The following is a 26,513-nucleotide window of genomic DNA, read 5'->3' as shown; positions in this document are numbered from 1 at the left end:
GTAATCACACACCTGTAATAATTTATCTTTAGAATCATATCCATGTGTTGTTGTTGTTTTTTTTTTTTTTTTTTTTTTTTTTTTTTTTTTCAGGATTCACACAGATATAATCTCTTCCCTGATATCATTAATCTGTTTCAAGGGTCTGCAAATTTTGGCTTATCGGCTAAATCTAACTTTGCTATTTTGGTAGGCATCTCCTAGGATTCTTTTGTTTTGAATGGTTGAAGAAAAAAAATGAAAAGCATAATATTTTGTCATATGTAAAAATTATATGAAATTCTGGTTTCCATGTCTCTAAAGTTTTATTGGCAAAACCACTCATTCATGTTAGTGTCCATGTCTGCTTTTGCACTGTGACAGTGTAGTTGAATAATATGACAGATAGTGTTGTCATATTATGCAAAGCCTAAAATGTTTACCACCTGGCCATTTAAAGAAAACTGTGCAGTACCCTAAGGTATTTCAGCTTATATGTATCTTTCAATTCTTTGAATTGCTATTGCTTTTATCAGTTCCATGATAACAGCAAATTGCCTTTATCCCCTCAGTTTCGGTACTACAAAGCTTCTTATGCAGAAAATGCTTTTCAGTTATTCTTGCCCATTTTTTTTTAAGTACATGTTTCCATGTAATTCCCCTTCCTGAGATTCTTATCTGATCTCCTAATGTTCCCATCACCAAGTGTTCCCATCTTTTCAAATTTGTCAAGCCTTACCTGGTGTTTGTGTAATGAAAATGATTATTCCTTTCTAGCATCACAGTATAGAACCCCAGATCATGTTCCCCTCCCTTAGTTGTCCAGAGCCAGGAGATTGGGGAGTACGAGGTAGGTGGGGTGTTGGAGAGGGATCAAGTCAGGGGAAGAGGGAGGTTTCAGATCTAGGAAGGGAACTGAATATTTTTGTAGCTCTGGCTTAGTGTTCTTGCCTATACATACCTTTGTACCTTTAAAACTTCTGACGTAAGGCTAATAAGCAGATAGTAGTTAAGTACAGTAAATACATATGGGTTGTTTAGGTAAGTTGATAGAAATGAGATGACCTTTGGTTCTTCAGTTTTCACCACAGAATAAGGAAATGGACAAGGAAGAGTTAGTTTGGCCTAAGTTTCACACCAAGGTGTTGGGCACATGTTATTAGGAGTGTGTATATTCAATGACAGGGTTGCAGTTATGCTGTTTGGGAAATAGTTTTGGTCATTGGTTTTCAAATTTTCAGCAATGAAACTTTTTTCAAACAATATCCAAAGCTAAAAATAGGTAAAAGAATTACCCTTGATGATTAGGGCTTAGGAAGGGGGGAGCTCCAGATTTCTACTTACTTGAACCCCCCCCCCCAGAGAAGTACTTGAATAAAGTTTTCAGTCACTGATTATAAACCTGTAATGTGTCTTTCTGAAACGCTGAAGCTTCTAAAATTTTTACTATAGAATGCTTTTATTTCTTTTTTTATGATCTGTATTTTATTGTTTTTAACTTTTATTTAAATATAGAAATTTCATGTATGAATGTTTTTTACTCTATTTTAATATATAGAGTGTATCAGTATTTTGGGGTTAATGCTGTAGGAGAATGGAAGTGAGTTTTAACCTTTAAAAAAGTTATTGAAAAGCAGGATAGATCAATAGAACTCCCATCAGCTGGTTCACTATCCAAATGCTCACAGTGATTGGGCCTGGGTGGGGGCCAAAGTTGGGAGCTGGGAACTCAATCCAGGTCTCCCATATGGGTGACAGGAGCCCAACTTACTTGAGTTGTCACATGCTACTTCCCAGGATCTGTGTTGTCAGGAAGCTGGAATTGAGAATGAGAGCTAGATACTTAGATACTGAACCCAGCTGCTTTGCTATGGGATGTGGCTATCTTTAACTGCTAGGCCAAATGCCCATTCCTTTGATTCTTAATGGCTAATTAATATCTAAAATTACATTGGGTTTGGATAAGCATACTGTGTGTATATATAAGAAATAGTATGGGCCTGCGCTGTGGCGCAGTGGGTTAATGCCCTGGCCTGAAGCGCCGGCATCCTATATGGGCGCTGGTTCTAGTCCCAGCTGCTTCTCTTCCGATCCCGCTCTCTGCTATGGCCTGGAATAGCAGTAGAAGAGGGCCCAAGTCCTTGAGCCCCTGCACCCATGTGGGAGACCCGGAAGAAGCTCTTGGCTTTGGAATGGTGCAGCTCTAGCTGTTTCGGCCATCTGGGGAGTGAACCAGCAGATGGAAGACTTCTCCCTCTACCTTTCTCTGTAACTCTTTCAAATAAATGAAATAAATCTTAAAAAAATACTAATAAAGTTGGGATAGTTATGATAAGGATTAGGTTTTAGTTGAAAATTCTACAATATTCAGCTCTTTGATACAATATGCTATTTTCCTGTTATCCAGTGTTAGTCTCTTCAAGTAGGAGATAATACAGTCTTCTATGTCTTCTAATTACTTAGTTTTCAGAATAGATGTTTATTTAATATAGTATTTCATTATGTAGTTCTACTGTTTGTACTATGGAAAGTAAAAATTTCCCATGATAATCACTAGATAAGTTTATGTTGATGCACTGGCTGAAGTACATCTGCGTATTTTCCTTTTCTATTGAGAAAGAACAGATCTTGTATTCTGTTATGTTTTCAAATTTTGCTTAATGCTAAACTATGGAATTACTGTGTTATTTAAACAAATTGGTTTTCCTTTTTATCACTGAGTGTAACTTTGCTATCCAAATAGTATACTGTTTTTTTGCAAATATCTGTAAAGTAGTCCAATTTTTTTTTTTACACGTTAAACAATGTTAAACTTGATGTTGGATTCAAATATTCAGTTTTACCATATGAAAATTTTAAAAAAATTTTACTTAATTAAAGTGTTAGAATTGGATGGGACTGCCCCATTTAGGTTACTTATTGTTACTTTGTGGTGTTGCTGCCAGATAAGCATTTGTAAGTCACAAATTTGATTATCATTTTTCATAAATCTTAAATGGTTTATTATGACTCCAGGAATCAAATTAAGAAATGGAACTAATATTTATTAAGCCCCTTTTGTTTGTTAGGTAGTTTGCTGTTTTTAAGATTTACCTATTTGAAAGGCAGAGTTAAAGAGAGAGAAGGAGAGAGAGAGAGATCTTCATCTGCTGGTTCATTCCCCAAATGGCTGCAATGAGCAGGACTGAACCTAGCTGGAGCTAGGGGCTTCTTCCAGGTCTCCCAAGTGGGTGCAGGGTCCAAGCACTTGAGCCGTCCTCCACTGCCTTCCAAGGCACATGAGCAGGGAACTGAATGGGAAGTGGAGCAGCTGGGACTTGAACCAGCATAGGCCAGGGCTATAATTCACTGAGCCACAGTGCTGGCCCCAGGCGCTTCACATTTTAAGGAAATTTCTAAGTTCTTAATTTGTATAATTAGGCAGCCACATTTTAGAATCAACTAGTAAATGATAGAAATCAGACTTTGAAGTCAGTTCATAGTTCCTAATTCCTTGTATTGCTTCCTTCAATATGATAACTTATTACAAAACTGAACAAAATAAACAGTTTGACCATCAAGTGGTTAGTCATTAAAATTTAATTGAGAGTGCTAAGAACAAATTGACAGAGGACTGGTGTTACCGCACAGTGGGTTAAGCTACTGTCTGCACTGCTGACATCCCATATGGGCACTGGTTCAAGTCCTGGCTGCTCTACTTCTGATCTGGCTCCCTGCTAATGTGCCTGGGAAAGCAGTGGAACATGGCCCAAGTACTTGGGACCCCTGTACTCACATGGGAGACCAGGGTGAAGCTGCTGACTTGGGCCTGGCCTAACTCTGCACATTGCGGCCATCTTAAGGGAGTGAACCAGTAGGTGGAAGATTTCTATCTCTGTCTTTCTTTCTGACTCCGCCTTTCAAATGAGTAAATTTCCAGGATTAAAAAAGCTCCCTTAAAAAAGAATAAATGTACAGAATATGAGATTAAGTCTAAAATTTTATATTAAAATCATTATAATTTTAGAAGCATTAAAGGCTTTTAACTTACATAAACAATTTCTCTTCACCATTAGTTAATATGCAAATGTACGGTATAATTGGAATAGATATGTACTTGCATTTGAAGTCAGTAAAAGAGCAAGGTACTTGTATTTAGTGGAGGAGAGCTGAGGTAATCTTTTCTTAAATCTTTTTCTTCATGTTCATTAACTGTATTTTCACATATACTGATGAATATTACTGGATTGTTTTCCTCCTGTCTTTGAAATGTCAGCCTTAAAAGAATGAGAAGTTTCTCCAAAAAAAAAAAAAATGTTTAAAAGACTGATGACTTACATGCAAATAAATAGTAGAAGTTAAATTTCATGCAGATCATAAAAGTTATTTAATGTTGCTGGCATATCAGAATTTGAAAGTTTGTCTCAAAAGACAGTAAAATCTTAATATTATTTACCTTGATGATACTCAAAATGTGATCTTTAAGCTCTTTATACCATATTGTGAGAGGAAATCCAGACACCAAGAGCATTTTAAAAAATTTGTTAATTTTATGTCTCTTGGAATCCAATAAAAAAAACTGAAGGTTGAGTTACTTATTTGAAAGGCAGAATGACAAAGAGAGAGAGAGATGTCTTATATCCACTGGTTCATTCCTCCAAATGCTCACAGCATCCAGGACTAGGCCAGGAGCCAGGATTGTGTCGGCAGAAACCCAAGTACTTGGGCCATCTATCTGCTGCCTCCTAGGTGCATTAGCAAGAAGCTGGGTCAGAATGACAGAATAGTTAGGACTCAATCCAGGTATTCTGATAATGAGAGATAGGCATCCCAAGTGGTAACTTTACCCACTGTGCCATAATGCCTACCCAAGACTTGGATTTTTAAAATATTATTTATTGAGACTTACTCTGCCTTTCTAATATGTAAGTAAATATTTTTGAGGTTTTATTTGTTGTATCTTTAAACTTGGCTAGATATGAAATAAATATTTTATCTTTCATCTTAAATAATTAGAGAAGTGATGATGTACTTAATTGCTGTCAGTTTTACTAACTTGATTATTCTATTTCCTTGATTAAGGGTTTGAATTTTTAATTGTTTTGGAGCATAAAATTTGATATTTCATAGGAATGTGTTGCCATTACTTAAAAATACTTTCTAAATTCCGAAATCTTGTTAAATTCATAAGAAATTGTGTTTAAGGAATACATTTTGAGCCACCCTTACATAGAAGAAAGCATGTTGTTTGTTATTTTTTAAAAATTGTGAGGAAGTTGAAAAGGCAGCTAATACATTTTAATTACACTCAACATAACTTCTAGTCAGAGGATATAGGAAAATTGATGGAGTGGAAAGGACTAGTTGTTTTCTCAAACTTAGATAAGGAAGGAGTAATTAGAAGCACAATGCACATTTGGATACTAGGAGTTTATTTTAAAGCTAATTATGTGGTGATTTTTTTTAAGATTATTACAGTTTGATGTTATGTTTATTTAATATGTATAATTCAGTATGGGTACTCAGTGACTAAGATTTGTCCTTTTTCCCCTTTGTAGGAAGATGATCCATATGATCTTGAAGACCTTTCTGCACAGAAATGAGGGATATACAAGAACCAAATATAGTTCTGGAATTTGAGAATCTGTATTTTGAGATGATATTATTTTCAGAATGAGAAGTATATCTGGTTACCTTTATGAATGTAGAGACATGAGAAGAGAGTTATGATGGCAAAAAACAAAGAGCCTCGTCCCCCATCCTATACTATCAGTGTAGTTGGACTCTCTGGGACTGAAAAAGACAAAGGTAACTGTGGAGTTGGGAAGTCGTGTTTGTGCAATAGATTTGTACGCTCAAAAGCAGATGAATATTATCCAGAGCATACTTCTGTGCTTAGCACCATTGACTTTGGAGGACGAGTGGTAAACAATGATCATTTTTTGTACTGGGGTGACATAACACAAAGTGGTGAAGATGGAGTGGATTGCAAAATTCATGTCATTGAACAGACAGAGTTCATTGATGACCAGACTTTCTTGCCTCATCGGAGTACAAATTTACAACCATATATAAAACGTGCAGCTGCCTCCAAATTGCAGTCAGCAGAGAAACTGATGTACATTTGCACTGATCAACTAGGCTTGGAGCAAGACTTTGAGCAGAAGCAAATGCCTGAAGGAAAGCTCAATGTAGATGGATTTTTACTGTGCATTGATGTAAGTCAGGGATGCAATAGGAAGTTTGATGATCAACTTAAATTTGTGAATAACCTTTTTGTCCAGCTTTCAAAGTCAAAAAAACCTGTAATAATAGCTGCAACTAAATGTGATGAATGCGTGGATCATTATCTTAGAGAAGTTCAGGCATTTGCTTCAAACAAAAAGAACCTTCTTGTAGTGGAAACATCAGCACGATTTAATGTCAACATTGAGACATGTTTCACTGCACTGGTACAAATGCTGGATAAAACTCGTGGCAAGTCTAAAATTATTCCCTATCTGGATGCTTATAAAACACAAAGACAACTTGTTGTCACAGCAACAGATAAGTTTGAAAAACTTGTGCAAACTGTGAGAGATTATCATGCAACTTGGAAAACTGTTAGTAATAAATTAAAAAATCATCCTGATTACGAGGAATACATCAACTTAGAGGGAACAAGAAAGGCCAGGAATACATTCTCAAAACATATAGAACAACTTAAACAGGAACATATAAGAAAAAGGAGAGAAGAATATATAAGTACTTTACCAAGAGCTTTTAATACTCTTTTGCCAAATCTAGAAGAAATTGAACATTTAAATTGGTCAGAAGCTTTGAAGTTAATGGAAAAGAGACCAGATTTCCAGTTATGTTTTGTGGTGCTAGAAAAAACACCTTGGGATGAAACTGACCATATTGACAAAATTAATGATAGACGGATCCCATTTGACCTCCTGAGCACTTTAGAAGCTGAAAAAGTCTATCAGAACCATGTACAACATCTAATATCAGAGAAACGGAGAGTAGAAATGAAGGAAAAATTTAAAAAGACTTTGGAAAAAATTCAGTTCATTTCACCTGGGCAGCCGTGGGAGGAAGTTATGTGCTTTGTTATGGAGGATGAAGCCTTCAAATACATCACTGAGTCTGATAGCAAAGAGGTATACAGTAGGCATCAGCGAGAAATAGTTGAAAAAGCCAAAGAAGAGTTTCAGGAAATGCTTTTTGAGCATTCTGAACTTTTTTACGATTTAGATCTCAATGCAACACCTAGTTCAGATAAAATGAGTGAAATTCATACTGTTCTGAGTGAAGAACCTAGATATAAAGCTTTACAAAAACTTGCACCGGATAGGGAATCACTTCTGCTTAAGCATATAGGATTTGTTTATCATCCCACTAAAGAAACATGCCTTAGTGGCCAGAATTGTACAGACATTAAAGTGGAACAGCTACTTGCCAGTAGTCTTTTGCAGTTGGATCATGGCCGCTTACGGTTGTATCATGATAGTACCAATATAGATAAAGTTAACCTTTTCATTTTAGGGAAGGATGGCCTTGCTCAAGAACTAGCAAATGAAATAAGGACACAATCCACTGATGATGAATATGCCTTAGATGGAAAAATTTATGAGCTTGATATTCGGCCGGTTGATGCCAAATTGCCTTACTCTTCGAGTCAGTTATGGACAGCCGCCTTTAAACCACATGGGTGCTTCTGTGTATTTAATTCCATTGAGTCACTGAATTTTATTGGGGAATTTATTGGAAAAGTACGAACTGAAGCTTCTCAGATCAGAAAAGATAAATACATGGCTAATCTTCCATTTACATTAATTCTGGCTAATCAGAGGGATTCCATTAGCAAGAATCTACCAATTCTCAGGCACCAAGGACAGCAGTTGGCAAACAAGTTACAGTGTCCTTTTGTAGATGTACCTACTGGTACATATCCTCGTAAATTTAATGAAACCCAAATAAAACAGGCTCTGAGAGGAGTATTGGAATCAGTTAAACATAATTTAGATGTGGTGAGCCCAGTTCCCACCAATAAAGATGTATCAGAAGCTGACTTACGAATTGTCATGTGTGCCATGTGTGGTGATCCATTTAGTGTGGATCTTATTCTTTCACCCTTCCTTGATTCTCATTCTTGCAGCGCTGCTCAAGCTGGACAGAATAATTCCTTAATGCTTGATAAAATCATTGGTGAAAAAAGGAGGCGGATACAGATAACAATATTATCATACCACTCTTCAATTGGAGTAAGGAAGGATGAACTGGTTCATGGGTATATATTAGTTTACTCTGCCAAACGGAAAGCATCAATGGGAATGCTTCGAGCATTTCTATCAGAAGTTCAAGACACCATTCCTGTGCAACTGGTGGCAGTCACTGATAGCCAAGCAGATTTTTTTGAAAATGAGGCTATCAAGGAGTTAATGACTGAAGGAGAACACATCGCAACTGAGATCACTGCTAAGTTCACAGCATTGTATTCTTTATCTCAGTATCATCGGCAAACTGAGGTTTTTACTCTGTTTTTTAGTGATGTTCTAGAGAAAAAAAATATGATAGAAAATTCCTATTTGTCTGATAATACAAGGGAATCAACCCATCAGAGTGAAGATGTTTTTCTACCATCTCCCCGAGACTGTTTTCCCTATAACAATTACCCTGATTCAGATGATGACACAGAAGCACCACCTCCTTACAGTCCAATTGGGGATGATGTACAGTTGCTTCCAACACCTAGTGATCGTTCCAGGTACAGGTTAGATTTGGAAGGAAATGAATATCCTATTCATAGCACCCCAAACTGTCATGATCATGAACGCAACCATAAAGTGCCTCCACCTATTAAACCCAAACCAGTTGTACCTAAAACAAATGTGAAAAAACTAGATCCAAACCTTCTAAAAACAATTGAAGCTGGCATTGGTAAAAATCCAAGAAAACAGACTTCTCGGGTACCTTTGGCACATCCTGAAGATATGGATTCTTCAGATAACTACGCAGAACCCATCGATACAATTTTCAAACAGAAGGGCTATCCTGATGAGATTTATGTTGTCCCAGATGATAGTCAGAATCGAATCATTAAAATTCGAAATTCATTTGTAAATAACACTCAAGGAGATGAAGAAAATGGATTTTCTGATAGGACCTCAAAAAGTCATGGTGAACGGAGACCTTCAAAATATAAATATAAATCTAAAACCCTATTTAGTAAAGCTAAGTCATACTATAGAAGAACACATTCAGATGCAAGTGACGATGAGGCTTTCACCACTTCTAAAACAAAAAGAAAAGGAAGGCATCGTGGAAGTGAGGAAGATCCACTTCTTTCTCCTGTTGAAACTTGGAAAGGGGGTATTGATAATCCTGCAATCACTTCTGACCAGGAGGTAGATGATAAGAAGATGAAAAAGAAAACCCACAAAGTAAAAGAAGATAAAAAAGTAAGTTTGATAGATGTATGGTCAGTAGAGTTTATAAAGATGTTTGGTTTTGCTCTTTAAAATGTATACATGTATTTTTTAATAGACTTGAGATTTTTTTCTATGATAACTTATAAATACATTCAGTAAATATTAGCTTAATTTTCTGAATAATTTTGTTGGTGGGGCAAACTTTTCAGTACTTTTTCTGTGCTCTACTTGAGGTAATGTTTGATTTCTTACTCTTCAACATACTAAATCTGGGTGAATATGTTTATTTTTACAAAAACCTAAATAGGAAGTGATTTTTCTCTTTTCGTTTCATTTTGGTTTCAGTCCTGTTTGTCTGTTTTCCCTTTGTGTTAGTCAGCGTTGTCATCATAAGGAAATACTTGATACAGGTTGCTTATGAAAGTAAGTTTATGTAGTTCATAGTCGTGCAGGTTCAAAGTCCAAATGCAGGCTATGGCAGATAAGGGAGGTGTCCAGGCAGGAAGCAAAGAGAAGAGGAAGGGACCAGGCTTGTTATTTAGGAACAACCCTCAGGAGAGTTACCAAGGAGTCCCAAGAGAGCTATCTCATGTCCCCAGTGACTTAAGCAGCATCCTCTGGTCCCCATCTCTGACAAGTTCCACAGAACCACACAATGCTGCTATCCTGGGGACCAAGCCTGCAATGCCATGAACCTTTGTGAGGGACATAATTAAGCTGTATCCTAACTGTGGTACTTTCTTGCTTATCAGTTTTGCAATATTTATTTAATACACCTGTCTCACTTATGATAATAAAATCTAAACAATTTGTATTCTGGGAGGTTTGTTCACTTTTCTAGGTAACTTTGCAGATGGTGGTATACTGCCTAATGGCACACATAGGTTTCTGAATTATATAAGATCAAATATTAAAGTTTCATCTTTTACCTTTTAGTAGATATTAATTCATCTGATGTTATTAAGAATTAGAAACCAAAATATGTGTAGTATTTTAAGTTGTATTCAGTGATGCTTATTAGATCTTTTTCACAGTGGTATTTTAAAAAAAGATTTTATATATTTTGAAAGGCAGAGCTGCAGAGATCTAGAGAGAGAGGTGTTTCATCCTCTGGTTGACTCCCCAGATGACTGCAGTGTTCTGAGCTGGGCTGCTCCAAAGCCAGGAGCCTGGAGCATCTTCTGGATCTCCCGTGTGGGTGCAGGGGTCCAAGGACTTGGGCCATCTTTCTACTGCTTTCCCAGGCCATAGCAGAGGGCTGGATTGGAAGTCGAGCAGCTGGGACTCGAACTGGTGCCCATATGGGAAGCTGGCACTGCAGGCGGTGGCTGTACTTGCTCCACCACAACGCTGGTCCCAGATCTGTTTCATAGTGGTATTTTAGCAACTTCAGTTTTTGGGTTTTTGTATAGATTTATTTTATTTATTTGTAAAGCAGAGTGACAGGAAAGAGAGAGGAGTGAAAAAGAGGCAGGTCATCCATCTGCTGGTTATTCCACAAATGGCCACAATGGTTGGGGCTGGGCCGTGTTGAAGCCAGGAGCCTGCAACTTCCATGGTGTCTGTAAGTGCCCAAGCACTTGGGCCAGCTTACACTGCCTTCCCAGGCACATTAGCAGGAAGCTAGATTGGATACAAGCTGTGGGTTAACCTGCTGTGCCACAACACATGCCCTGCAACTTAACTTTTTTTTTTTTTTTTTTAAAGATTTATGTTGGTTATTTGAAAGGCAGAGTTAGAGCCAGAGAGAGAGAGAGAAAGAAAGAGATCTTCCATCCGCTGGTTCACTCCCCAGGTGGCTGCAATGGCCAGAGCTGTCCTGATCTGAAGCCAGGAGCTTCTTCCGGGTCTCCCACGTGGGTGCAGGGTCCCAAGGACTTGGACCATCTTCCACTGCTTTGCCAGGCCGTAGCAGAGAGCTGGATCAGAAGCGGAATAGCTGGGACTCAAACCGGCCCCCATATGAGATGCTGGCACTGCAGGCAGTGGCTTTACCACTACCCCACAGTGCCAGACCCAAGCAACTTTACTACTTATACTATCAGATTTGTGTACTTGAATATATACAAACTTTTATTCAAGGATTTTTGGGGTCTTACTGTAGGAAATTCAGTAGGCTTTTAGGTACCATTTTTTTGATAATTTTTTCCTCATTAGATCCATAGTCTTAAAATTTTACATATTTACTACAGCTAACTGCTGTTTATCAAGCCCAGTTAGTTTGAGTAGGATTACTTTAGTTTTCTTATATTACAGTAATTTGTTTATTTTAGTTGGGTAGACTCCATATCATTTTCTAACTAAGCTATAGTATTTCTTTACGTGATCATGAATTGTTCTCTAGTCTAGGCAAGTAAGCTGTTTTTACATGAGACTCATCTAGACTTAAAGCACATATTCTTTTTAACTAACAACACACACCAACAGTCAATATCTCTGGCATCTTTTCACTTGCAGCCTGTAATCGTTAATCCCATATACACATTTAATGATTGCTGCAAGACTTCAGTGTTTTTCTCTTAATTTGCTTATACAGGTTAGGCATTGCTAATCCAGAATGCTTCAAAATCCAAAACTTTTTAAGCACTGACATGATGCCAATAAATGCAAACTCCCACACTTTGCCTCATATGTTAGGTTGTAGCAGAAACATGAACATACTAAAAATACTGAATAAAATTACATTCAGTTCATTTGCATAAGGATTATATGGCATTAAATGAATTTTTATTTAAATTTGGGACCCATCCCCATATTTCGTCATGTATGTGCAAATATTTCAAAATTTAAAAAAGCAAAACTAGAAACTAAGTGCTTTTGGTCCCAAGCACTTCAGATAAGGGATATTCAACTTGTATTTAACTTATGCTTTTTTTTTAAAGTGATTTATTTGAAAGGCAGAGTTAGAGAGAGAGAGGTCTTCCATCTGCTGGTTCATTACCCAAATGGCTGCAATGGCTGGAGCTGGACCAGACGGAAGCCAGGAGCTTCTTCCGGGTTTCGCGTGCAGGTACAGGGGCCCAAGCACTTGGGCTGTCTTCCACTGCTTTCCCAGACCATAGCAGGGAGCTGAATTGGAAGTTCAGCTGGGGCTTGAACTGGTGCCTGTATGGGATGTCAGAGCTGCAGGTGGAGGCTTAACCTATGCCACAGCACTGGCCCCTCAAGTTATATTATTAAAACCACTTAATGTTTGCCTTATTAACAAAGGTATAGCATCTAGTCTGTTTTTAAATTGCTTTTGTGTTTTAGTGTTATTTTTCCATTTTTGTTCAGAAATCTAGTTGTTTTACTAATTTTTTAAAAACATTTTTTTCAACTTAGTATTTCCAGGAATAGTAAAAGGAGTTGTATACTGTACTCAGATTTACTGATTTACATTTTGGTTGAGCAGTGCTGTGTGTGTGGTGGGGTTAAGGTAGGGTATATTGTTCTGCTTTTTGTTTTTTTGAGCTGTGAGATGAACTCGGATTCAGTGAGTTCTACCATAGAGTACTTCGCTATGTATTCCCTAAGAATAAAAACATTTCATCCCCTTCGTTTTTTTTTTTTTTTTTTTAATATTTATTTATATATTTAAAAGGCAGAGTTAAGAGCTGGAGAGCCAGAGAGAAACAGAGAGAGAGAGACATCTTCCATCTGCTTATTAACTCCACAGATGGCCACAACAGCCAGGGCTGGGTCAGGCCAAAATCAGGAGCTTCTAGGTCTCCCTGGTGTGTCATAAGGACCCAAAGACTTGGGCTATCTTTGGCTACTTTTCCCAGGGCATTCATTAACAGGGAGATGGACCTGCACCCGTATAAGATGCTGGCATTGCAGGTGGCAGCTTTACCCAATATGCCACGATGTTGGCCCCAAAACATTCCCTTTAAGTAGTAGTACAGTCATGTCTTTCCATATTGCTGCATAACCTTTCAGATTATAATTTTACTGATTATATGGTTTTCCATTTAGCAAATACATCGAAACTGGTTGTTAGGTTTGCAAGTTTTTAACATTTTTGCTTTTTTTTTTTTTAACTGCAGTGGTCAGTTTGCATAAAAGTGTTCCTTTTATTTTAGTTTTTAAAGTCTTTATTTTTAAGCATTTATTTATTTGAAAGGCAGAGTTATAGAGAGGCAGAGGCAGAGAAAGAGGTTTTCCATCTGCTGGTTCATTCCCCAAATGGCCACAACAGCCAGAGCTGAGCCATTCTAGGTTCAGGGGCCCAAGTACTTTGTCCGTCTTCTGCTTTCCTAAGGCATAGCAGTGAGCTGGATTGGAAGTGGAATAGCCAGGACTCAAACTGCACCCATATAAACTGCACCCATATGGGATGCAAGCACTGCAGGTGGAGACTTCTGCTACACCACAGTGCCAGCCCCTTTAGTTTTTAAAAAAGATCTGTTTATTTGAAAGGCAGTGTTACAGAGAGAAACTCCCCAAGTGGCTGCAGAGGTGGGACTGGGCCAGACTGAAGCCAGGAGTCTGGAACTCCATCCGAGTTTCCTTTGTGGGAGGTAGGGATCCAGGCACTTGGGCCATCTTCCACTTTTTCCTAGGTACAGTAATGGGGAACTGGATCAGAAATGTAGCAGCCGGGACTTGAACTGGCACTCATATGGGATGCTGGCATTGCAGGTGGCGGCTTAACCCGCGATGTTAAAACATTGGTCCCAAAAGTGTTCCTTTTAAGAAATACGTATATTTATTTGAAAGCTAGAGAAAGATCTGATCCACCAGTTCACAACAGTGAAAGCAACTAGATTTAAAAGGCCTGAGTATTACAGTGATTCAGAATTTCTTACTCTCACAGGTCTTTTAATGTTAATTTCTCAACTATGAGTACCTTGAGAAGGAATGTGCCAAAATTATGTATTGGAATTTTACTACATTCTTTATTCCAATTAATTAAAGATGTTGAATAGAATTAATGATGTTGATTTTAAAATTAATGTTCTTTAATTATATTTGGACCCTTTCATACCTGATACGTCCTACTCAGTCATGTACCTGTATTTCATTGAGTCTAAGATTCCTTTTTTTTTTTTTAAGATTTATTTATTTGAGAGGTAGAGTTACAGACAGTGAGAGGGAGAGACAGAGAGAAAGGTATTTCTTTCGTCCATTGGTTCACTCCCCAGTGGCCACAATGGTTGGAGCTGCGCCAGTCCGAAGCCAGGAGCTTCTTCCTGGTCTCCCACATGGGTGCAGGGGCCCAAGGACTTGAGCAATTTTCTACTGCTTTCCCAGGCCATAGCAGAGAGCAGGATTGGAAGAAGAGCTGCCGGGACTAGAACCAGCGCCCATGTGGGATGCTGGTATTGCAGGCAGAGGATTAACGTACTGTGCCATGGCACCAGCCCACTAAAATTCTATTTTTTTTTTTTCACCTCTCAAATTTGGGTGTGTCTAACGATTGATAGCATATTGCAATTTAAGTGGCACTAGATTTTTTTTTTATTTTTAGAGTTATATAAAATAATGATAGTATTAATCAATGGCATCTTGGATTCACTGAACATACTAATTTTTTTTTTTCATTTTGTTATTCCCAGCCATAGAGACATGGGAATTACTATCAGACTGAGATTATTTTCTTACACAATCTGCTTTCAGGTGATTAAACTCATCCTCAGCTCTTTAGAGCTGTTTCAAAACTATCTTGTGTTTTTTTTTTTTTATTTTTTTTTATTTTTTTTTAAATTTTTTTGACAGAGTGGACAGTGAGAGAGAGACAGAAAGGTCTTCCTTTTGCCTTTGGTTCACCCTCCAATGGCCGCCACGGCTGGCGCGCTGCTGCTGGCGCATCGCGCTGATCCGAAGGCAGGAGCCAGGTGCTTCTCCTGGTCTCCCATGGGGTGCAGGGCCCAAGCACTTGGGCCATCGGCCATCCTCCACTGCCTTCCCGGGCCATAGCAGAGAGCTGGCCTGGAAGAGGGGCAACCGGGACAGAATCCTGCGCCCCGACTACCTTGTGTTTTTATACATTAGTTTTTAGATGTTTTAAGGTATCTTAATTTATGGTATCTTAATTTAAGAACATTGGAAAATTATTTTTTTAAAGATTTATTTATTTATTTGAAAGAGTTACACAGAGAGAGGAGAGGCAGAGAGAGAGGTCTTCCATCTGCTGATTCACTCTCTAATTGGCCTCAATTAGGCCGGAAGCTGTGTTGATCCAAAGCCAAGAGCCAGGAGTGGGCGCAGGGGCCCAAGGACTTGGGCCATCTTCTACTGGTTTTTCAGGCCATAGCAGAGAGCTGGATGGGAAGTGGAGTAACCAGGTCTTGAACCGGCACCCATATGGGATGCTGGCATTTCAGGCCAGGGCGTTAACCCACTGTGCCACAGTGCTGGCCCTTAAGAAGGGATATTTTGGAAGCTTTTAGATCTGTAAGTAGTATTAAAATCTAGTGTCTCTTAAATGTTTGGTTTTTAGAGCTATTGTTTTAAAAAAATATGAGAGGTTACAGTGCTACTTCATAGATAAAATTTTGTGCAAGAGGGGCTGGCTTTTTGGCCTAGTTTGTAAAGCTGGCAGCAGTGATGTCATCTCATATGGGCCATGGTTTGAGTCCCAGTTACTCCACTTCCAATCCATCTCCCTGCTGATGTGCCTGGGAAAGCAGCAGAGGGTGGCCCAAGTGTTTGAGACCCTAGGGAGACCTAGAAGAAGTTCCTAACTCCTGACTTCTGCCTGGCCCCACCCGGGCCATTGCAGCCATCTGGGGACTTAGCCAGTGGATGGAAGCTCTCTGTGTGTCCTCCTCTCCCCTTTCCCTCCCTCCCTTCCTTTCTATGCCTCTGTCTCTCTTTCAATTTAAAAAAAAAAAAAAAACAAACAAAAAAAAAACTTAGAGTTTTTAGGGATTTGTGTATCAACAGTGAACTGTCTTGGATCTCTCTAGCACTGTTAATGTAACATTTATTTGTGGTATATTTCTTTTAAGCCTTGTACAATGGCTGAATCACTGCTGTGCAGTTTAGTTTGTCTAAAAGTTGCTTTCATAGTGTAAGTTGGACTTGACTAATTGAAGTTGTCATGTGTTTCAGTACAGTAAGCATTCACTAAATCCTACTGAATGTCTGAGTCTATTCGGAAAGCTACTGAAGGATATGAAAAGTCGAAGACATTCATCCCTTTAAAACAGCTAAATTGTTAGTTTCAGAAACTGTAATTTGTTGGGGCAAATTTAGGGACGTACTGTTGGAGCACTTAAAGGAAGCATAGTGTAATGGTTAAGAGCATATGGTCTAGAGATAGACTTCTAGTGTTTGAATCCAGCCCCAGCCATTTACTGGGTATGTAACTGTATGACATCTTTGCAAATCCTTTTCAGAAAATGGAGATAATCATACTTCTTAGGGTGAACAGTGCTTGGAACATGGTTAATTTGTTAAATAAAATATGTGTACTTTTTTTTTTTTTTTTAAGATTTATTTGTTTGAAAGACAGAGTTACAGAGAGGCAGAGGCAAAGAGAGAAATCTTTTATCTGCTGATTCACTCCCCAGATGTCTGTAACGGCTGGAGCTGGGCCAGTCCAAAGCTAGGAGCCTCCTGTGGGTATCTGGGCCATCTTCCACTGCTGGTTTTGCCAGGCCATAGCAGAGAGCTGGATTGGAAGTGGAGCAGTGGGGTCTCGAACCAGTTCCCATATGAGATGCGGCACTGTAGTTGGCCGTTTTCCACCTGCTATGCCACAGCACTAACCCCAGTATTTGTGTTATTTGTATTATAAATATTTTAAAGGAATAGAAATTGGGAGAAACCACCATTGATTGTGAAATTAATTTCGTAAAGCTGCATGAATAAGATAAATGATGTTTCTGGTAATTTTTAGTGGTTTTTGAGGAGAAGCTACTTTAGGTATAGAGGCATAAAACTGCTTAAGAAAGATAAGTTATGATTTGGAAACTATCCTGAACATTGAGTACTGATGAAGTAGCGTATGTGTATAAGGGTCTTTACTAAACAGAAGAGTTAGTTTAGATCCAAAAGCAGTTAGATGAGCCTGAACACCTTAAGGAAGGTTGTGTTGGATTTCAGCATGCAAGCAGGGAAGAGAGTAACATCAAGTGGTCTAGATAGGTAGGGGACAGATGGAGACATTCAGTTATAGAGTGTTAGAGATACAGAGACCACATGAGAAATGAAGAAAACTAAAAGTTGACTTTTTTTTTTTTTTTTAAAGATTTATTCATTTGAAAGTCAGAGTTTAACAGAGAGGAGAGGCAGAGAGAGAGAGGTCTTCCATGTGCTGGTTTACTCTGCAGTTGGCCGCAATGGGTGGAGCTGCACCGATCAGAAGCCAGGAGCTTCTTCTGGGTCTCCCATGTGGATGCAGGGGAAGAGGAATTGGGCCATCCTCTACTGGTTTCCCAAGCCATAGCAGAGAGCTGGATCAGAAGTGGAGCATCCAGGACTTGAACCGGCACCCATATGATGCCGGCTCTGCAGGTGGTGGCTTTACCCACTACACCACAGTGCCAGCCCCAAAAGTTGACTTTTTAAAAAATCCAGAAAAATAGACAAATGTCTGACATGATTGATAAAGGGAAAAAAAGAAACGTTTGATTAAAAAGGAAGTCGCAATTAAAAGGTCAGATTAAAAAGACAGTAGACAAAAATATTATACCAACAGATTTGAAAGTTTACACAAAATGAACAAACTGCTAGGAAATTAGAATTTGTAACTGTCAAGGAGAAATTGTGAAGCAGTATTTACATTTTTCTACCAAGGAAATACTACGTCCAGATAAGTATATGAATTTTTTAAGGAATAGTTCAGTCTCCAAGAGAATAGAAAGCAAAGGAAAACATTTTCACTTCAATCTCTGAGATAATCTTTCCTTATTTCTAAACTAGACAAGGATGCTACAATAAAGGAAAATTATATTCCTGTTTTTCTCATGAGTGTACATGCAGAATTCTTGGAATAAAATACAGGTTCACAGACCCTAACTGTAATTTTGAAATCTTGTAACCCATGAAAACCCAGCGGTTTTTCAGAACTTTGGAATGCAACCTGATTTGAACGTTCTTCTTTGTGGCAAAACCTGACTTCAGCGGCTGTGAGACTGATTATTTGTTGTTTATCTTATTCAGGGTGAATATCCATACAGTTCATTATGAAAATATTAATGTGTTTGATTATAGAGTACTCACACTCAATTTGCTCCTGTAACATAATATAGATTTTTTGTTTGTTTGTTTGATTTGAATCCTGATTGCTCTACTTCCCTGCTAATGTGCAGCAGAGGATGCCCCAAGTACTTGGATCCTTGCCACCCATATAGCAGACCTGGTTGGTGTTCTGGCTCCTGTCTTCTGCCTGGCCCAGCCTTAGATGTGACCATTTATGGAATAAACTAGCAGATGGATGATCCCTCTCTTCCTTCTTCCCACTCCCTCTGTCTTTTAACTATCCTTAAATCTTTTTTTTTTTTTTTAATTAATGCTAGAAAAGACAAAATGACCATTATTGGCTGATAATGATTGTCATTGTAAAAGCCAGAAAGGATCTACGGATAAATTACTTGTATGAAAGAAGATTAGCAAAATGACTTGATGTAAGATCAGTAATCAAAAAAGTCAGTTGTATCTTTATATATCAATAACAAACATGAGAAACATGAGAAGATAACCATTATCATCCCTAGAAGAGAATCATTATAATATGTGCAAACCTTTATGTGCAGAAGCATAAAACTTTACTGGAAGACATTAAAGATGACCTAAATGAACAGTGGAGTTACTGCTTTCCAGTTCATGAATATAGCATTTCATAAAGAAGTCTGCATTCTTCAGACTGAGCTTGAGATTCAGCATTGTTTCATTAGAAGTCTTAAGGATTTTCAAGAAATTTCATGTGTTGATTCTAATCTATATTTGAAAGAGTAAGGGGCTGAGAATAGCCAGGGTGTTTCAGAATGGGATGGTAATAGTTGTGGTGGTGTGTATGCTTACTTTATTGCATAATAAAAGTTTAGTATTTAAGACAGTGTGATGTTTTCACAGGGATAGGCACATTAACCAGTCGAATAGAGAGCCCAGAAACTGGAAGCGGTAGGAAGACTTGAAATGTGGGTTTGAATTGGGTTGTACTGATTTAAATGGTGAGGAAAGGCTTCCTTGAAAAGTGTCATCTTTGATTGGATCTGGTAGATGAATAAGCATCAGGAATAAGAAGTATCCAGGAGATTGGGGGTTGATTAGATGGTATTTAATGCTGAATGAATAGCAACTGCATGTAATGGGATGGAAAGGAACATGGTGTCGTCTTAAAGGTTAGTGTGTTTGGTCGTTGATCCAGGGCAGGCATTGGCAAACATTCTGTAAAAGGCCAGATAAGTATTTTAGAGTTGGAGGATCGTATAGTCTGTTGCAGCTAGTCAGATATGCTTTTATAGTGTGAAAGCAGCCCTTAACGATATGTAAACTAATGAACATGGCTGAGATCAAATGAAGCTTTTTTTTTTTTTTTTTTTTTTTTTTTCCGACTGGCAGAGTTAGAGAAAGGTCTTCCTTTTTCTGGTGGTTCACCCCCAGAGTGGTCATTGCGGCCTGCGTGCTGCACCAATCCCAAGCCAGGAGACAGGTGCTTCTTCCTGGTCTCCCATGCAGGTGCAGGCCCCAAGGACCTGGGCCATCCTCCTCTGCACTCCCAGACCACAGCAGAGAGCTGGACTGGAAGAGGAGCAACTGGGACAGAATCCGGCGCCCCAACTGGGACTAGAACCCGGGGTGCCGGTGCCGCAGGCAGAGGATTAGCCTAGTGAGCCACGGCGCTGGCTAGATGAAGCTATTTTCAAAATCAGGTGGTAGGGTGGGTTTTGCTCTCAGGCTGTAAAGTTTTCTGATGCTCTAGGGAAGAATGTAGAATAAGAATAGGAATAAGAGCACGTACCAGATTCTGAGACCTGTTAGCAATGTTAGGAATTTAGTTATTTAGCCTAGTAGTAATTTGAAACTAGAGAGTGAATGGATTTGTTTCTTGAGATAACATGGTTGTTGTATGGAGAATGGATTGAGTGAAGGCTGGAGAGAATGTAGAAGACCAGTTAGTATACTAGAGTAGTCTTACTTAGCAAACAATGGTGAAGAGTTGGAACACTTGGAGTGAGGAGGGAGAATGGCAATAATAGAAAACAGAATGGGTTTGAGAGCCAATTCAAGTGCATAGGATTTGATAGTGTTGCATATTAATTGCAGTGTGTGAATAATGAATAAGATAGGAAAGATATCTTCTTGATTTGTGGCTTTTATAACTTCATCAATGCTGATACTATACTGTTCATGAGGTAGAGCCTTAGGAATTTGTTAGGTTTGGAGTTGGAGTGGTGGGGTAGAACTTAAAACTTTGATTGCAGAGTTCAACTAGAAGTATCAAGTAGGTAGTACAGATCTTCAGGAGAGGTCTAAGTTGGAGATATGTTATCTAGGACACAATGAGATACAGATGGCAATGAATGAAGTCCCTATGGAGTGAATACAGCAGCTTGCCTAACATAAGAGCTTTGAGGAGTTGCCAATTTTGAATGACCAAAATAGTAGAGGTGATCTTAAGAATAGTAGGCAGAGAGAGAGTTATCCCTATATTAGGGATTATGTGCAATACTTCCCTTGAGTTGTGATAGATGTTGGAAGTGCTTCTTTCCAAGTGGCTGGCATGTAGTATTCAAAAAATATATGCAAGCATCAGGCCTAAAATAGCTTGCCACTGTCTTTTCAGAACAGTTCTCTGTCCTATTTGCTCCATTAGTTTTAACTGATTTTTAAATGTTCTTAAGATTTTGTATTCTGAGTTTATACACTCCCTCCCTCCCTGCTTTTTTCTTCCATACAAGAGAAAAGATCATTCTTTTTACCTTCCTTCTTTGATTCCAAGATGGGGCAGGCTAAGAATCTCTGTTCAGGTTCCTTGACAGCTGGAAAATCCTAACTTTCGGGCACTAGTGTTATCTAAAGGCTCAGATACTGGTTTATTAAAACTGACATTTCTGCTGAAGAGAATGCTTGCTACTTGGTTGTATTTTGTATTATGTTACAAAATGAATTCAGTGTTTAGGAACAAAACATTCTTGATGGTAATCAGCAATGAGAATTGCTATTTTTTTAATTGAGTGACCTATGATGTACAAAAACATTTCTATACAACTGAAATGAAGTTTCACAAAAACAACACTTAGCTTTACTTTGTGCGTTATTTTGATTTTCTAGTTCATTTCAGTGAAAAAAGTGTTGAATGTGACCTATTGAATTGATTTCATAACCTACTAGTGTTTCAAAAGCAGTGCATGAAGAGAATGGATTTGAGTTGTGTTAATGTATGTGCCTGTTTTTAGCTCATGTTCAGTGAATTGAGGTATGCTTATGTTTAAGCTGGTTTTTTCTTCAATATCTATCTCAGTGCTGTTATTTTAATTCAGATAGAGATTAAATAGTAAAATATTTTGAAATTTATGGTGCATTAATATAAGCTGGCAATCTGATGATTTTTCACTTTGGACTTCCTTTTAAATTGTTTTCCTATTTTATTTTCAGTTTAAGTTATTTTCCTATTTTATTTTCAGTTCCTGAATCTTTTCCTTCTCTTACTTAACGATCATGACCTCCTATTTTATTCTCAAATATTGATTCCAATACGTGTTCCCACCCCCCTGCCCCGTATTGTATTATTCCCCTTTTATCTAATACCAGATAGTGTCTTGGGAGATTTTTGCTGTGTTAACTATTATGCTAGGGTTTGGACCCCCTTGGGGGGAAGGATTTCAAAATAGGTATGTTTTCATAATAAAAAACAATGAAGATTTAGGTTTTAAAATGTATATATGGACCGGCGCCGCAGCTCACTTGGCTAATCCTCCGCCTGCGGTGCCGGCACCCTAGGTTCTAGCCCCGGTTGGGGCACCGGATTCTGTCCCAGTTGCTCCTCTTGCAGTCCAGCTCTCTGATGTGACCTGGGAAGGCAGTGGAGGATGGCCCAAGTGCTTGGGCCCTGCACCCACATGGGAGACCAGGAGGAAGCACCTGGCTCCTAGCTTTGGATCAGTGCAGTGTGCCCGCTGTGGTGGCCATTTTGGGGGTGAACCAATGGAAAAGGAAGACTTTTCTCTCTGTCTCTCTGTCTGTCTAACTCTGCCTGTCAAAAAAAATAATAAAATGTATATATGAAGTCACAAGATACTAATTTGATTTTTTTTTAAAGATTTATTTACTTAAATTTGAGAGCCAGAGTTGCACTGAGAGAGAAGGAGAGGCAGAGAGAGAGAGAGAGAGAGAGGTCTTCCATCCTCTGGTTCACTCCCCAGATGGCCACAATGGCCGGAGCTGTGCCAATCCAAAGTCAGGAGCCAGGAGCTTCCTCCAGGTCTCCCACGTGGGTGCAGGGGCCCAAGGACTTGGGCTATCCTCTGCTGGTTTCCCAGGCCATAGCAGAGAGCTGGATGGGAATTGAAGCAGCCGGGACTTGAACCGGCACCCATGCGAGATGCCAGCACTGCCGGCAATGGCTTTAACCGCTATGCCACAGCGCTGGCCCCCTAATATTTTTGTTTTTAAAGATTTATTGGGGGCCAGCACCGCAGCTCACTAGGCTAATCCTCCGCCTTGTGGCGCCGGCACACCGTGTTCTAGTCCCGGTCGGGGCGCCGTATTCTGTCCCGGTTGCCCCTCTTCCAGGCCAGCTCTCTGCTGTGGCCCGGGAAGGCAGTGGAGGATGGCCCAAGTGCTTGGGCCCTGCACCCCATGGGAGACCAGGATAAGTACCTGGCTCCTGCCTTCGGATCAGCGCGGTGCGCCAGCTGCAGCGCCCCGGCCGCAGCAGCCATTGGAGGGTGAACCAACGGCAAAAGGAAGACCTTTCTCTCTGTCTCTCTCTCTCTCACTGTCCACTCTGCCTGTCAAAAAAAAAAAAAAAAAAATTTATTGGGGGCCGGCACCATGGCTCACTTAGTTAATCCTCTGCCTGCAGCGCCAACATCCCACATGGGCGCCGGGTTCTAGTCCCGACTGTTCCTCTTCCAGTCCAGCTCTCTGGTGTGGCCCGGGAAGGCAGTGGAGGATGGCCCAAGTGCTTGGGCCCCTGCAGCCGCCTGGGAGACCAGGAGGAAGCTCCTGAGTTTGGATTGGCTCAGCGCCGGCTGTGGCGGCCATTGGGGGGGGTGAACCAACGGAAAAAGAAGACCTTTCTCTCTGTCTCTCTCACTGTCTAACTATACCTGTCAAATAAAAAAAAAAGATTTATTTATTTATTTGAAAGAGTCACACAGAGAGAAGGAGAGGCAGAGAGAGAGAGATCCTCCATCCACTGGCTCACTCCCCTACTGGCCGCAACAGCCTGAGCTACGCCCATCCGAACCCAGGAACTTCCTCCGGGTCTCCCATGTGAGTGCAGGGGCCCGAGGACCTGGTCCGTCCTCCACTGCCCTCCCAGGCTACAGCAGAGAGATCGGAAGTAGAGCAGCTGGGACTCAAACCAGTGTGCACATGGGATGCTGGCACTGCAGGCAGCGCCTTTACCTGCTACCCCACAGCACCGGCTCCCAGGCCCTCTAATTTGATGTTACTTGATACTATTCCGTTAATATGGTAGCTCCGTTAGAATGCAGTAACTCTTAGATTTAGAATTATTTGACTTCTGACTTCTAGAATCTCATAGTCTTTATTAAGTAAAATTCCTTTTTAAAATAATTGCTAACCAAGTAGTGACCACCATTTTCACTTGATCTGCAAATTTTTAATTGCATATATTACAAAATAGGTGAAAATGTCTGTATTGAACTGTTGTTTCTCTCTATCAAAATGCATAACTTACAGGGTAAGTTTGTAGTGTATGTACTCCAGCCTCTTGACAGTCATTAATTCAGTTTCATAGGTTCTTGTAGAATTTTAATTAAAGCCAAATAAAAATTAATTGTTAAAAAGCTTACTCTAGAAAGAGTACTTAACAAATACAATAGGGTAGACTTGCACTTTGTTTAATGAGCAAAGATTCTTCATTTAAAGTCTTGAACTGCTTGAAAGCTTCAACTTTTATATTTTGCAACTATCATCTGAGTATATCATGATTAGATTTCTTGGCAATTTTTATAGCATATCCATTATTACCTTGCAGGCACTCCTGTTATGAGACAAAGTGATAGTCACCTTTTTACTGGAAGTATGTTTGGAAGAATAAGTAAGCATCTCAGATCCTTCAGTCAGCACCTTTTCCAGACTCTTATTCTTGAGTTGGTTCCTATATCTGGTCCTAATCAGTACACTCTGGCACATGCCAGAGGAATAGAATTATGCTGTTGAACTTAGATCTGAGTCTTTATCCCAACAATCTGGGAGAAGTTGGCTTTTCCCCAAACTGGCATAATTTCTAAGGGATGAAAACCACAGTGTCTACTACAGGCAAGACTCCTATTTGTAGTTGATCTCTGTGGCCTGGCACAATATATTGTAATGTGATCAACTAAAGTCAGTATGAAATGCATGGCCTTCTTGAAATGGTAATCAAAGAACTATTTATATGTTTGTTTAATAATGACAGTTTATTTTGATTCATGAAAACTAATCATTGAATAGCATCTTTCTGAACGCTTACTATACCTGAACAGATAGAAGCTAATAGAAGAGTGACTCAGTCATCAGCTATCCTTAAGGAATTCAGTCCAGTTAAATTGATTTTTCTGAAAAATATGTTCAACAGGGTTTAACAAATTTTTCTCTTAAAATCTTTTTTGTATTTGGAAAACTTAGTGAAGCTTTCTTTCATTCTTCCATTACTTACTTACCATGTAATTGACTAAATTGGTTTACTTCTGATAGATTAACTAGATCTGTGGTGTTTCTATAATTTTTCATAAAGTTAACATTGATTTCTTTAGTCTTATTTATGATTCTGGCTATACCAGTTTGTGGTGCTATATAAATGTGCTTATATAATGCAGGCTTTTCTACCTGTATTTTATATTCGCTTTGTCACCTGATTTATTCTGTGTAACCATTTGATGATTATTTGTGGCTTGTCAGATTCAGACTGAAATGTAATTAGGTGGTTAATTTTTAAAGAGTATTTCTGATTCTTTTTTTAATGAGATTTAATTTAAAAGGTTGTGTCAGCTGCATGCTTGTTTTCACTAATTTGAAAGTAATTTGGCAAATGTAAATTTCTTTTTTTCTTAGTATTTATGGCAGAATATTGAATATTTAGCAAAAACTGTCATAGCACAGATCATTGAAGTTACTCATTTCTACAGCAGGTTAATTTCAATTGTTAGAATATATTTGGTAAGTATGTATCAAAGAAGTACTTGGATAACAGAATATAGTGTTCTTATCACATAGACAGTCATTTGTTACTATGTAAGACTGTATCAGTCAGCTTTTTATTACTGAAACTAAACTGTTTTAACTGGAGAGGAACTAACTTGAAAAGGTTTATTTCCACTCACAGTTTTGGACGTTCACAGCACAAGATCAAGTGGCTTTATTGGTGTGGTGACTAATGAGGGTGGTGGACGGTGGAACAGGTGCAGAGGGTGGATCACATAGAGAGCCTGGAAGCAGAGCTAGATGGAGAGCAGGCTTGAATAATGTAACCAACCCTCTTTGTAAGAACTGCTTTCCAGGGCAGGCTTCCAATGACCTTCCACTAGGCCCACCTCCTAGACATCATATCTGGATTGAGCATCTTCCATTAATCTTTAAACCATTAACATTAATCCATTAACTGTTTAGACTTCAGGGTTTAAAAATCTATATGAATTGAGGAGGCAAACAATGCTCAAACTATAGCAAAGAGTGGGTAAGTTTATTGGATTGCCAATTTTATGTACAAAGTTTGATACACAAGAGCACTGAAAAAGTGGAAAATGGAATTGGAAAGTGAAGTTTTTTTCATGTAAATAAACTTTGAAGCCCTTGTATTTTTTTTTTTTTTTTTAAGATTTATTTATTTGAAAATCGGAGTTACACAGAGAGGTAAGGCAGAGAGAGAGATCAGAAGGTAGGAGCCAGGAGCCTCCTCCGGGTCTCCCATGCGGGTGCAGTGGCTCAAGGACTTGTGCCATCCTCCACTGCCCTCCCGGGCCACAGCAGAGAGCTGGATTGGAAGTGGAGCAGCCGGGACTCAAACTGGCGCCAGCACTGTTTGAGTGCCAG

General features: G+C 39.1%; 1 protein-coding gene across 8 annotated transcripts in view; it reads left to right on the top strand.

Moving 5' to 3' along the window:
• ARHGAP5 (Rho GTPase activating protein 5) overlaps nt 1–26,513 on the top strand; it is a 92,725-nt gene that overhangs the window by 9,608 nt on the left and 56,604 nt on the right. For all 8 annotated transcript variants that reach the window (XR_011380769.1, XR_011380768.1, XM_070053777.1 and 5 more), the window contains exon 2: nt 5,517–9,404. Coding sequence is in view for 6 of the 8 variants with exons in the window: in XM_070053777.1 (XP_069909878.1) it covers nt 5,685–9,404 (3,720 nt within the window). In the remaining 2 variants the exon portion in view is untranslated. The remainder of the gene's footprint in view (nt 1–5,516; nt 9,405–26,513) is intronic.

Source organism: Oryctolagus cuniculus, chromosome 12 (assembly GCF_964237555.1).
Source record: "Oryctolagus cuniculus chromosome 12, mOryCun1.1, whole genome shotgun sequence".
NCBI classification, from domain to species: domain Eukaryota; kingdom Metazoa; phylum Chordata; class Mammalia; order Lagomorpha; family Leporidae; genus Oryctolagus; species Oryctolagus cuniculus.
The sequence above is the reverse complement of the archived record's forward strand: the minus strand, read 5'-3'. Positions and strand labels throughout refer to the sequence as shown.